The sequence below is a fragment of the Macaca fascicularis genome, chromosome 8, assembly GCF_037993035.2.
Source record: "Macaca fascicularis isolate 582-1 chromosome 8, T2T-MFA8v1.1".
NCBI lineage: Eukaryota > Metazoa > Chordata > Mammalia > Primates > Cercopithecidae > Macaca > Macaca fascicularis.
In genome coordinates this window covers 57,560,934-57,574,984 of record NC_088382.1, presented here as the reverse complement: position 1 = coordinate 57,574,984, position 14,051 = coordinate 57,560,934, and the positions used below count along the sequence as shown (strand labels likewise).

The 14,051-nt window shown below is 42.9% G+C and overlaps 1 protein-coding gene across 44 annotated transcripts in view; it reads right to left on the bottom strand.

The window, feature by feature from the left end:
* Positions 1-14,051, bottom strand: part of SPIDR (scaffold protein involved in DNA repair) — a 484,346-nt gene that overhangs the window by 39,886 nt on the left and 430,409 nt on the right. For 41 of the 44 annotated variants that reach the window (XR_012416419.1, XM_065519183.2, XM_065519184.2 and 38 more), the window contains 3 exons: positions 1,801-1,888; positions 436-579; positions 285-344 (listed from right to left, as the gene is read on the bottom strand). Coding sequence is in view for 40 of the 44 variants with exons in the window: in XM_065519183.2 (XP_065375255.1) it covers positions 285-344; positions 436-579; positions 1,801-1,888 (292 nt within the window). In the remaining 4 variants the exon portion in view is untranslated. The remainder of the gene's footprint in view (positions 1-284; positions 345-435; positions 580-1,800; positions 1,889-14,051) is intronic. The other 3 variants (XR_012416420.1, XR_012416421.1, XR_012416422.1) reach the window with 1 other exon arrangement.

The window sequence follows — 14,051 nt, the reverse complement described above, 5'->3', positions numbered from 1 at the left end:
GTGTCTTACACCCCAGTGCTTAGCACACTGGCTGATAGTCCGCACCTGTAAAAGGAATGGATTTACTGCCACTTCAGTATATGGGGCATACTTAACTGGACTTTAAAAACGCTTTTCTGTTTTGGCAATCTATTAATTTCCAAAGGAGACTGCCCTTTCACAAACCTCTAACACCGTGTGTGTGTGTGTGTGTGTGCATGTGTGTGTGTGAGAGAGAGAGAAAGAGAGAGGGGCTGAGAGATAGAGAGAGAGAGAGAGACTGAGAGATTGAGACAGATTATTACCTGTGGTCTTTGGTAAATCACCCTGGCATAGAAACTGCAACGGGTACCAAGATCATTCATCTGGAAAGGAATTAGAAAAGGTTGGCAGCATTACACAAAGCACACAGACACAGCTAATACCTAAATAACTTGTTAGAAACAAAAACATTACCTGGATAATGTCTCTTAAGCAGCGGGTAACTGGAGGCTGGTAAAGCTTATAAATGGGGTCTCCGTCAATTATATCAATTTGTCCCAGATTTGGATGAGCTGTGAGGATGTAACATAAGGCTGGAGGAGGCAGATGAGTTTTTATCTGTTTACATGAGGCAAAAGCAGAAGGTGAATATATTGTTAAAAGACTCAAGCACATGATTAAAATCTCCTCTTTAATATATACATACTCGCTTACAGATGCATCCTCTCTCTGGAATGCTATACAAGGAATGGACTGCATTGTTTACTTCTGGGACCAAGTATAAGAACTTCTTATGAACCTATTAATTCAAGATTTCATTTTAGAAATCTTTCAGGTTATACTGAAAATATCATCTAGAAATTACTTCCCCTTAAGTAATCTAGAAATGGCTTTTTTTTTGTTTTTTGAGACAGAGTTTTGCTCTTGTTGGCTGGATTGCAATGGCGCCATCTCGGCTCACTGCAACCTCCGCCTCCTGGGTTCAAGTGATTCTCCTGCCTCAGCCTCCTGGGTAGCTGGGATTGCAGCCATGCGCCACAATGCCCAGCTAATTTTGTATTTTTAGTAGAGATGGGGTTTCTCCATGTTGGTCAGGCTGGTCTCGAACTCTCGACCTCAGGTGATCCGCCCACCTCAGCCTCCCAAATGCTAGGATTACAGGCGTGAGCCACCGTGTGTTTTGACAACTACTATGCTGTTTGGCACAGTACAGGGTCACAGACTTAGCACTACTAAGAAGTCAGCCACAACCTAAGGAAGACAGCCTCAGTTGTTTTGGGAGCTCTGGCCCAAAGCAGCAGCTGGTTAACCTGCTGGAAAAGGCTCAAGAGGGAGGAGGGAACACTTTTCATCCATTTTGCTTCTTCTGAGACACTATCATAGACAAGCAGGGCAATGGAAGTTCCTGGCTACCCAGGACGTTGTACGAATGTCTATGGATTGTATTGAGTTCTTGCTCCAATTGGTAACTGAGTGTTGGTTCTATGAGTCACTAGAAGTTCGTGGGAAAAATTCTATATGTTTGCTTTAGTATGAGGCTGAGACCCCAATTGTTCCAACAGTATATGAGAGTTGTGGTTTACGCATTCATCATAAGTTAACTTCAAGAAAATGTTGTGCAGCACAGTAGGGAAGGCAGCCAGAGCTTGGTCTCCAGGACCTGAATCCCAGTCCTGGCTCATATTCATGTGTCACCACAAAGGAATTGGCTGCACAGGGGCTCCTTGTTGCTACTGGAGTGGGGGACACAGACCATGTGGGTGGCAGTGATGATGCCTGGCTTGGCACCTGGCATGGAGTAGTCCGCAACTGGGGAAGTTTTTCCAGTGCCGGGCTTACCTCTTCACAGGGCTGGTCGCGGCCAGGTGTTTTCAGAGGTATCGCTGGGGGCCATAGGGTGTCAATCAAACTAAAAATCCCCGCTATCCTGGAACAAGGAAAGTTAAAGGTATTCATCATCAGACTCCCTTACTGAGTACTAGGCCAGTGAGCTGGTAGAATGCTTAACAGCCTCTAATGCCTAAGGCCATGGAACTACAATTCGAGATGTGAGGCGATTCAGATGGGGAAGAAAGAAGACACACAGACAGATGGACAGACACTGTGGGAAATCAATTGCACAACAGGAATTTGCTCACTAAATTAGGATCCATCCACACAGTGAAATATTATACAGTCACTGAAATGGTTACAAAAAAAAAATTTATGGACATGGAAACACGTTTGTGACACCCTGCTAAGAAAAAAGTAGGCAACAAATTAACTCTCTCACTCACTGTGTGTGTGTGTGTGTGTGTGTATGTATGTGTATCTATGCATGCATCTATATACATATTAAGCCAAAGGAAAAGACTGAAGCCTATAAGAATGTTTTTAGTGGTTATCTGAGTAGAGTTTGAAGGTGATATTTACTTTCTTCCTTTGGATTGGGCATTTTGTATATTTTTCCCAAACAGATATGTATTACATGTAAGAAAAGTTATCTGAGCTGGGTGTGGTGCCTCATGCCTATAATCCCAGCACTTTGGGAGGCTGAGGCGGATGGATCACCTGAGGTCAGCAGTTCGGGACCAGCCTGGCCAACATGGTGAAACCCTGTCTCTACTAAAAATACAAAAATTAGCCAGGCATGGTGGCAGATGCCTGTAAACCCAGCTACTCGGGAGGCTGAGGCAGGAGAATCTCTTGAACCTGGTAGGCGGAGGTTGCAGTGAGCCGAGATCACGTCATTGCACTACAGCTGGGCAACAAGAGCCAAATTCCGTCACACACACAAAAAAGAAAAGTTATCTGAAGTAAAATATATAGAAGGACACAAAAGGACAACACTGTTATGATTTCAGTTATATGGTTCTCACCTTAGATCTGACTGCACTTCCGAGACCTGGCTCTAACCTTTACCTGAGCCCCTTGTTAACAGAGGTGGGAAACAGCAGGGCCCCTGGAGTCAAGAAACTCATCTTGCTTAAGCTCTGCCTTTCATACACTGTGAGACCTTAAGAAAATGCTTGACTCTTACATCAGCCCTTCTGGGAAACTGGGGGTTGCTGCTGGCATTATTGCAAGGAGTAAAGGAAGTAAAGAACATATGTGCAGCACCTACTAGGGTTTCTATACTCAGAGTGAGTATCCAACACATTAGCCACTTGATATTACTATAGTTACCAGTATTGTCATTGCTAAAGCCATAAACTTTTATGCTGTTTTTTGCTCAAAAATCTGCCCAGTTTAAGACAGGATTTTAATCCTAGTGTTACTCTGTGAAGAAACCGAGTAAAATTAGGAGGATGATAAAAGATGAGTGTAAAAAGAGGTCTTTATACAGTATAGAAAAATAAACAACCCTTTCCAGATAGTGACAGAGTGCTTATCAATTTTCCTAAAATTTTGGAGTTTCCCAAAAAGTGTTCTGTGAAGTGTAACCCATGAGAACAGAACTCCCTGCCTATTGCCGTGTGGTGCATCTGTGGCTGGCAGGACCCTCACACGCTACAGTGGGACTGGACATGGCGGAGGGCCTGGAGAGCCCCGTGTAAAAGGCACCTGTGGCATACTGTTTTAAACTAAAGCTTCTCCCATTTATAACCACGAAACCCTTTTTGGTGTCATCACTAACAATGTCCTGAGAAACTAGTGTTCCCTTGGAATTCTCTTTGAGAAATGCTGTTCGAGAAGCACACAGCCATAGGAAAGTTCTATTTGAATTTAATGGCTTTTATTTAGAGGATGGTACCAGCTAATTAAAAAAGTTTAGACACATTATACATTTATATTTAATGCACGACGCTTAGCTGAAGAATGGCTATGGTTAAATAAAATGCTTAGTCTCATAAAAAATCAGCTTCTCTACTGTTTTTAAAAACTATTTTTAAAATAGATAATGGTTTGGATGGCCACTGTTGCCTTGTGAAGCAGAGTTGTCTGGGGCCAGCTAGCACATTCAAATGACTCCCACTTCTGCTGGGCATAGACGTGGTGTAGAAACTCACTTTTAGCACAGTTAAAAAGTGTATTGTTCCTCCCACTGCAATTCATTCTTTACTATTCATTTGGTTACACAGGAAACATTCTTTTAAAAAAGTGATCCTTTAAAAATATGTTTAAGAAACAAACAGTCTGACAGGGGAGTGGCTACCATTAAGTCTGTCTTTTAAAAAATTAATAAACATTTTTATTTAAAAAGTTTAAAATGTAAAGTAAATGTTTAATTAGAGAAAAAGGGGACATACAGATTAATTCATTATGCTTATGATTTGATAACATCATCATGTTGGAATAAATTTCTTGGGGTATACCTTAATTTATAGATTGGATAAAATGAGTCTGTAGACAAATTTTGGTCATTAATCTGTGACAACAAAAGTTTGTGGAGCAGACAAGGAGAGAAGCAGGGCCAGCTGTCCTACCCACCAGGTCCCCAGTTTGGCAGGCTCTGCAGCAGTCAGCAGCTCTCCCAGCAGCTCCCACAAGACACCCAGAGAGCATGGGTGGAGGTCAACTCAGCTACCCGTCACTGAAGGGAGAGCCATGTTTCCCATCACACTCAGTCACAGTTCATCTGACCTCTAAAAATCAGCTGTATTTGAAGAGCAGCAAGAAGAGGGCTGTGGCGTGGTGCAGAACATGCAAAGGAAGGTGACAGCATGGCACAGGCAGGGAACAGGGACAGCCTGGGAGCCTCCTCTGTGCACTCACTTGGGGGCTGCGGCAGACCCACCTGCATGCACAGGCTGTAGAACACGCAGCTGCTCCTGGAGGCGGGAGGAGGGAGGTAGGAGGCCTGGAGGGACCCAATAAGAGCTTTCCTAAAGTCACGCTCAGGAACCTGAAAGACTTTCAGCGCTATGTTTTTATTATAGTAACCAGTGTACTTTTTAAGTGGAAAGATACCAAGATCTATACACATGTTAAAATTATATCTACCAAGTTATACTTAAAATGGTTGAAATTATAAATTTTATAGTACGTTATTTTACCATAATGAAAATTATATTTAACATAAAAATAAATACTAAGTGTTTTTTTTTTTTTCTTTTTTAACAGGGTCTCTTGCTCTGTAATCCAGGCTGGAGTGGCGCAATCATGGTTCACTGAGGCCAACCCTAAGACTGTTTTTGAGTCTTCCACATTCTTTAAAGCAAGGCCACCCCGACATGTGACTAGTCACTGAAGTGTAAGAGGCACTTTCTAAGAACATGTTCTCACTTATAAAAAAGCCCTTGGAGACACCCCTCAAGAGAGACAGAGTAAGGATGGGGGCACCACATCACTTACATCTCATGAGGGCCCCATGGAGAGGCTGAGACTGGGCTGTACTGGAGATGACCAGCACGCAGAAGGGGGTCCTGCCAACTCACTTCCTCCAGGGCTGAGCCTGCACACTCCAACCCCATGACACTGCGGGTGATGTGCATTTGCTCAGAAGAATGCTGGCCACAGACTTGGACAGAGAGGATACTGTCCACCTTCTACAGTGGAAATTCCAAATCTCTCTCAGCTTCATCTTCCTCCCTTGTAGGATTCTGTGATTCTCTAATTCCTAGTGCTGCTGCTGTCCCTCGCTGACATGTGCCTCTGTTTGAGGAGGAAAGACGATTCCAAAGTCTCCAGTGCTAGGTGTGGGTGGTGAAGCAGACACCTTTCTATGCGAGCATGGCAGCATGGGGCGCTAGAAACAGTCAGCCATCTGCGATAAGTGCCTTCTGCACTTGACAGGTGAGTTTGGCTGACTGAAGACTTTCTGTGTTACAAAGTGCTCTCTGGTGCAAAACAGAATTGCACCTGAATATTTCCAATCTATTTGTAATGAAAAATTTACAAAGACAGAGCCACTAACTTTAATTTTAAAAACAGTTTCAAATTTGTTTTAGTAATTACCAGATCCTTGAGAGAGAAAAAAATACTCTAAACATTATAAAGGATTAGGAATAAACCGATGGAGATATTTACATGAAGCAAAGTTAACTTATTTCTTAGAATGAAAAAAAAATCAATTTTCTTGCCTGAATTCTGTTTTTGGTAACATATTTTGGAGGCTGTCAAAATCTAAGTAGAAAACAAACCACAAAGGAAGAGAACTAACTTGAGACCATCTTCAGAAAAAATTTACAAATTCAGTTTAAGAGTTGGAAGTGATGTCAAAGGACAGATGTTTCTCCTGAGTAAACTAGAGCCAAGATTTCCCACCGTGCGACAAGAAAGGTGCATGGAAATGAGTAAGCTACACAGATGCAGATAACTTTAACTGGGTACCTCCATTTCCTGAATTCCTAAAAAGGCAGCCCCAGCATCACCCATGAGCTCAGAAATGAGGATGGGGCAAGTCCTGGGGCAATGGAAATCGTCTGCAGACCAAGAAGAGAGTGGGAGTGGCACCATGCCCAAGAGAATTCTAAGAAATACACAACAGAGGAAGGAAGCAGAGTTCTCGCCTCACTGCCATTGAAACAATGCTAAATTTCCATATTTCTACACACATTTTATGGATATTTTGGTGTGGCAAATGATCTACTTCCTCTGGCCTCATTATAGCTGGTATTATTATCTTGACTGGTAGATGACAAATGTCATTTGAAAAACCAACCATTCAAAGTAAAGGCAACCAAGATTTCCATACTTCAGTCCACCGGAAGAGAGTAAACATGGAAAATCTTGTTTGCACACCAGAACATTAGCTGATATTATCAATTTGCTTACCTATTCTCTAAGTTATTTCAGGGGTTATTTTTTCCATCTGATACTGTCTCATCCAGCTAACTCTCAAATCTTCACAGGGCAATTTAAAACTGCCTGAACCACTTTCTTTTGGGTGTGGATAGAGTGGAATTTGCTCTAGGAGATTTAAGCCACAATGGTGCTGTGGACAACAGAAAATGGAAAGACAACAAGGAAGCACCTGGCCCATGATGCACTCATCCTCACAGAGCTTGGAATCATTTTTTTTTTCTAACCAAGCAAGTATTTTGGGTATAAAATGTTCTTAAAATTTGTCATGTTGCTGCTAATTTCTCTGTACCTGTCACTGTTGTAGAACTCATACCTCTCCAAGAGAGTTCATTTGGATAGTGGAATACTTTAGACCAGTCATTCTTAAAGTGGGGTCTGGGGGTTGCTGGAGGTTCCGAGAGCCTTTCAGGCAGCCTACAAGGCCAAAACTGTTTTCTGCCAAGCCTTTATTTTTCTTTCTCACTTCCATTCTCTCATGAGTGTACAGTGGTATTTTCTAGAGGCCCATGATGTGTGATATTACAACAGATTGAAGGCGGAGCACAGATGATAATCCATCATCTCCTGTTCAACCAGTGAAGAGACCTGCAAAATACAGGGCAATGCGACTCTCATCGCTAAATATTTGTTTTTGTGTTTTAGGAAATATTTTTCATAAAAAATGTTATTTAGGTCATCATGTAATGGGTTGATTATAGACGCTTTTAGGTAAATTAATGTGTTAAATCTTTTTCAGTTTTAATTTCTAATAAGGTAAACACTGAGTAACATATTTTTTAAAAAAAACCTCTTTGGGCCCTCATTACTTTTTTATATTACACACACTTCCCCCCCCAACCAAATACATATATTTTTTGGAGATAGAGTCTTGCTCTGTTACCCAGGCTGGAGTGCAGTGGTGTGACCTCCTGGGCTCAAGCAATCCTCTAGCCTTAGCCTCCCAAGTAGCTGGGACTACAGGTGTGCACCACTATTCCTAGCTAATTTTTTAAATTTTTCGTACAGATGGGGTTTCATCACTATGTTTCCCAGACTGGTCTCAAATGTTTGGCCTCAAGTGATCCTTCTGCCTTGGCCTCCCAAAGTGCTAGGATTATAGGTGTGAGCCATCATGACTGGCCAGCCCTCATTCATTTTTATTTGTTTCTTTCCTCCCTGCTTGTCTGTTACATGGTCCTGTTCTTTATATTGTCTCCCCTCTCTGACTATCTCCCTTTCCTGCCCAATGCTGGCCACACACTACACATCTTCCCCGACACAGCAGGGTCTCTACATGCCAGAGAAAACAGACTTCAAACATATCTGGTAGGCTGTATTTTAAGATATAATCTCAATGCAGTCTAAGAAACAATTTCCTATTTGCTGATGAATCATTATTAATAGTGTCCAATAACCTTAGATAGGAGTCCTATTTTGAGTTGCAAAGGTAACTTCCCATTCATTGTAAAATTAGGTCAATGCATGTGGGTTATTTATAAACAATGTAACACTTCCTATAACTCCATTCTTTCCTGTGGTTCCACACTCAACATAAAAATAGTAGTTTCAGGAGCAGGCCAACCTGCAGTATTGAGAAAGACCTGTGGAGACTCTGAGGAAGTCTCTCTGGACCAGAAAGGAACTCTTCATGTGGCTCTCGGGGCTAGGGCCAGCCTCCCACACTCCCACCCTGGAGGTCCACCTCTGAGAAGGGCTCTTGGCACTGCTGTGGCTCCCACTACATGAATGTCACATCGGTGCCAAAGAGAACAGCAAAGGCCGAGCAGTCTTGAAGAGGCAATTCCTGTAACAATCACTGTTGGGTTTTGTACAAGGGCATAGGTGAGAAGAGGCAGAAAGGTCACCCCTGATGCCACTCCGAGGTGCCTCTGCCCCACCTCACCCTCTGTTCTGGGGCTGGTCACCACCGAGATCCTCTGGTTTAGTTAGTGCTGCCTGTTTTGTGTCCTCACGAGAATGTGAACCTCCTGAGGGCAGGCTCTGTGTGTCTGTTCTCTGTGGAATCTCAGTGCCTAGATGAGTCTGGTTCGTGGGAGGCGCATAACACTGGCATGGCATGAGGCCATGAATCTGACATGCTAGCTAGCAGGGCCGGCAAGACTCTTCAATCCCACCAGCCAGTACTGCACAGTGAGGACACATGGCATTTCAGCAATGCTGGCACCTGTCACATATCACAAGTGTCCCTCAATGCTTCAGTCTGAGAACTTTTCATGAGCCCTGATTTCTTCTGTAAGAAACCCATGGCTTCTGATAAATTTCTTTAACCTAAATTCTCTTGTTCATTTCATTCATTTAATATTAAACTCTAGGCTAGTTGGAGATACAGTTTAGGTATATAATTAAGAAGTAAAAATAATGCCTTCCAGAAGACAGCTTATCTCCTTTTATGTCACCCTTATATACACAAAAAACAACCCTGAGTGAATTAAACTTTTGCCTCGATACTGAAATGGATTTCCTCCAACAAGGTTTGTTCTGCTAGGTAGACAGTAACAAATAGCTCAAGAGATCATGAACAAACTGGCAGGAGCCATGGAAACCTTGAAACTCTAACAAGATTACATTTGCAGTGATTAAAATGTACCATTAGGCTGGTGGGATGGTAAAATGAGGCCATCGCTCTGGAAAACTGTGTGGCAGCAATCCAGCCATTCATCTCCTTGCTGTCTATCCAAGAGAACTGGAACTTACATCCACACAGAAACTTACATATGAATGTTCGCAGCAGGATTATTCAAGATACCCAGAAAGTAGAAACAACCCAAATGTCCATCAACTGTTGAATGGATAAATTTGATGTATCTATGTCATGAAATATTCAACCAGAAAAAGAATGAAATTCTGGCCTGGTGTGGTGGCTCACACCTATAATCCCAGCGCTTTGGGAGGATGAGGCAGGTGGGTCACCAGAGGTCAGGAGTTCGAATTAGCTGGACATGGTGGCGTATACCTGTAATCCCAGGTACTCTGGAGGCTGAGGCAGGAAAATCGCTTGAACCCAGGAGGTAGAGGTCGCAGTGAGCCGAGATGGCACCATTGCACTCCAGCCTGGGCAACAAGCGAGAAACTCGGTCTCAAAAAAAAAAAAAAAAGGAAATTCTGATACATGTTACATCATGGATGGACCTTAAAAACATTCTGCTAAAGTGAAAGACACCAGACACCAAAGGTCACATCTGTATGGTTCCACTGACAGGAAACGTCCAGAACAGGCAAATCCACAGGGATGGAAAGTAGAGGAGTGGCTGCCAGGGGAGGGGAAGCGCAGAGCTCCTGCTGAAGGTACTAGGTTTCTGTCTGAGGTGATGAAAATGTGCCAGAATTAGGGTGCTGGTTGCACAACTTTGTGAGTAAAATAAAAACCAATGATTCGTACACTTTAAAAAGGGTAAATTTTAGGGTATGTAAATTATGTCTCAGTTAAGCTGTTATTTAAAAAGTGTTATTAATTTAAGACAGGGGCCTCTAATCAGGAGACCACTAAACCTAACCTGAAATACATCCATTGCTATACTTCCTTCAACTCTGCTTAATGATTTTGCTACAAGCATTATCTTTCTTCTCTTTCCTCAAAGCCCCACTCAAACTAATCTCAAAGTTTCCAGGAAATGAAAAGCTGAGGACACTTCTGCAATAAGAGTAGTCCTGTTATCTTCACTGGAAAGCTGACACAGAGTCCAGGAGCAGCACAGGGCTGGGAGCGAACCCAGTGGCTTCAGCACTCTACTTTTGGAGTGGCTGCACTTCCTTTTCCTAAGTCAAGCTAGTGGAATACTAGTTCCATGTAATCCCCGGTGTGCCTGTCGGCCCCGCTAAGCCACAGGAGCGGGTCTTGAGCACCAGGCAAGACAGCCCTGCACTGTGGCTCCTCAGAGGACAGAGTCAGTACCTGTGCTGAGCCCAGGGTTTGTGGCAGCACAGGAGAACATGGCTTAGAATACAAAGAAAAATACTTCCTTGGGTTTCCACATCTGTATAAAACTGTGGCCATGTGAATTTCATACTTAAACCCTCTTCTATGACATAAGATATTGTGGAACAGTAAAATGCACACCATAAAACAGTATTCCAGTAATACTTCTGGTGTGCCCTGGAGCAGCCCTTCAATCACCATGGTGGGACAGCCAGGAAGGGAATCTGATCAGGCATTCTGACTCCAGAGATTTATCTCTGCTAAGAATATCCTATGAATACCGTATAGATGTGGGAACTTAACGAAACATTTCCAAAGCAAGTTCACTGAATTTCAGAAAGATAATTTTCTTTTTCTTTTCTTTTCTTTTTTTTTTTTGAGATGCAGTCTTGCTCTCTTGCCCAGGCTGCAGTGCAGTGGCACAATCTTGGCTCACCGCAACCTCCGCCTCCCAGGTTTAAGTGATTCTTGTGTCTCGGGCTCCTAGTAGCTGGGATTACAGGAGTGCACTACCACACAGGGCTAACTTTTGTATTTTTAGCAGAGATGGGGTTTTGCCATGTCGCTCAGGATGGATTCAAACTCCTGACCTCAAGCAATCTACTCTCCTCGGCCTCCAGAAGTGCTGGGATTACAGGCATGAGCCACTGCACCCGGCCAGCAAGATATTTTTCAGATCGTAGCTAGCTGGAGAAACTGAAAGAAGGAAATTAAAACACCCATCTGAAATTAAGCCCTTTGCATGATTCCTTTGAATCTCTGCTTAAATTTATATAATTATATAAGATAACTTTGTAACTCTGGAATGTCTCACATTTTACAGGACATCTGCTAGTTTTTTTATTTTTTGAGACGGAAACTCGTCTTGTCACCCAGGCTGGAGTGCAATGGTGCGATCTTGGCTCACTGCAACCTCTGCCTTCTGGGTTCAAGTGATTGTCCTGCCTCAGCGTCCAAAGTAGCTGCAACTACAGGCATGTGCCACCATGCCTGGCTAATTTTTGTATTTTTAGTAGAGATGGAGTTTCTCCATGTTGGCAAGGCTGGTCTTGAACTTTTGGCCTCAAGTGATGTGCCCATCTCAGCCTCCCAAAGTGCTGGGATTCCAGGCGTGAGCCACCGTGCCCAGCCTGCTAGTTATATTTAAAAATGTCTTTTGTTAAAGACAGGGCATTAAAAATAATATATATATAAAATATATATGTGTAATATAAAACTAATAATATATATAAAGAAAAAATCTTCCTAATCAACTCTTGACTCAAGATTGGGGACATGAAATTATCAAGTAGTATAATTTAGAAACTTTGTTAAAAAAAATGTTCTTTACACACTTCTGTTCTACTTCATCAGGAAATTACACACACACACACACACACACACACACACACACACACACACACACACACTCAACTTCACAGGAAATGAAGAGCTCCTGAAACATGTTGCTATCTGCAACTCTGCAAACAGTTCTCTCTTCTGTCCTGGTGGTACTTATTATTCCAAAAGCCTCACATGATCCACGTGCTCACCAGCGTGGAGGTGGAAAAACCCACACTTCCACACAAAATCTGTCAACCCATATCTCTTATAGACACATAAGTTTTTTTTTTAACCAAATATTACAAGTGTGCTCTGATACTTAACAAAAATCCTTGTCTCCTTACAATTCATCCTATTATCTTGAATTCACACATCATGTAGCTTCCCCTCATAATGCTTCAAAGACTGAAACTGTGAGTCCTATTAAAATAATTTACACTGACGTGCCAAATAATGAAGAGGAAAACAACAAAATATCCTTTATGGAGCAACCAGGCTTCAACCGAATCAGTAAGCAGCCTGCACTGTGCCACGGCCGGCATTGGAGTGTGGTTCATCAGAGCTCCCATGCCACCCCCAGTCACAGAGAGTTGCGGAGGGGAAGGGGCTGTGGCTTGTGTCACAGTCAGACATCTGGTGTGGACTCTGTTCCACCGATGCCTCCCCAGCAAGGTGCCCAGTACCATGAAGCTACGCTATGCTTCAAGCTGCCAGAATGGATGCAGAATTTGCTTGGGAGCCATGTGAAAGTGAGCTTTAACCCCACTTTCCTACTTTCCAGTTGTATGGCACAGGGTAAAATCTTTATTCCTGATGAGCTTCAAGCTCCTCATCTGTGAAGTGGGTAAAATAATATCTGCTTCTGAGACTTATTTTGAAGATCACACAAAACAGGCCTAACTGGCCTATGATAAACGGTAGCTCTTGACTTTTACACTCCCGTTTCCCTTGGTGCTCAAGTTAATCTCATTTTACCTGAAGGAGACACAGACCCATAGCCTCTGCTGGGAGTGTTCTGGTTAAAAGTAACCCAACCAACCTGGGAGAGCTATGGGTCCAGAAGCCATTTCAAAAACACTTAATGCTTCCTGGGGCCCTGCCTGTGGGTCATGAAAACAAGTCCAGTTACATACTCTGGCCAGGCAGTCCCACTTTGGGAATGCTATCTGCTCCCCCTCCAAAAATCGGTTCTTCTACTGATAAAAAGACAAGCCACTTATAACACATAATTATATACAACCAATGAAGGACTACTACTCAAAATATATAAAGCTCAAAACCCCAAAAGAAAAATAAACAAAAGACTTGAACAGCACTTCATCAAAGTGGAAACACAAACAGCAATACACAGCAAAAGGCTCTCAGTCTCAGCAGTAATCAGGAGCTGGAATTTAAACCACAGTGAATTCCACTACAGACCCACCAGGCTGAAAAAAAAGCAGTCGGGAAAAAAGATAACGAGGACACCTAAGTGTACCAAATAATGGAAAGACAGCAGAGCAGCAGGAGCTCTACTATGCTAATAGGAATGGAGGCTGAACTCCGCTTCTGGAAGACAGTTTAGCATTATCCATTGAAGGTTAGGAACACCCCACCCCCATGATGTGCACACCTGTGGCCTAGGGGATACACAGCAGGGACTCCTGCCCCTGCCAGCAGTGACCAGAAATGCCTAGAACAACTGCATGAAGAAAGAGATTGTGGTAAATGCATAAAATGGAGTGAAAATGAATAAACCGGAGCTACCTGCAATAGACAGATGAATCTTACAAGGTTTATTGGTTTAACACTATGTGTCTCCAGTCCTCCTCTGTAAGGGGCCCCCACACCAGGGTCCTTTTGTGTGCATCTGGGGCCGCGGCATCTCTAGTGAGCAAAAAAAGCAAAACACAAAGAATGTGCAAGCATGATGCTGTTTCCATAAAGTTCAAAAACAGGTAAACCTATATGCGCACACATACACGCCTTTTTTTTTTTTTGATAGCCAGGTCTCAATCTGTCACCCAGTGATTCTCCCACCTCAGCCTCCCAAGTAGCTAGGACTACAAGTGTGCACCATCAAACTCGGCCAGTTTTTTATTTTTTTATTTGTTTAGAATGAATTCTTTTTAAAAAAATGTTTGTG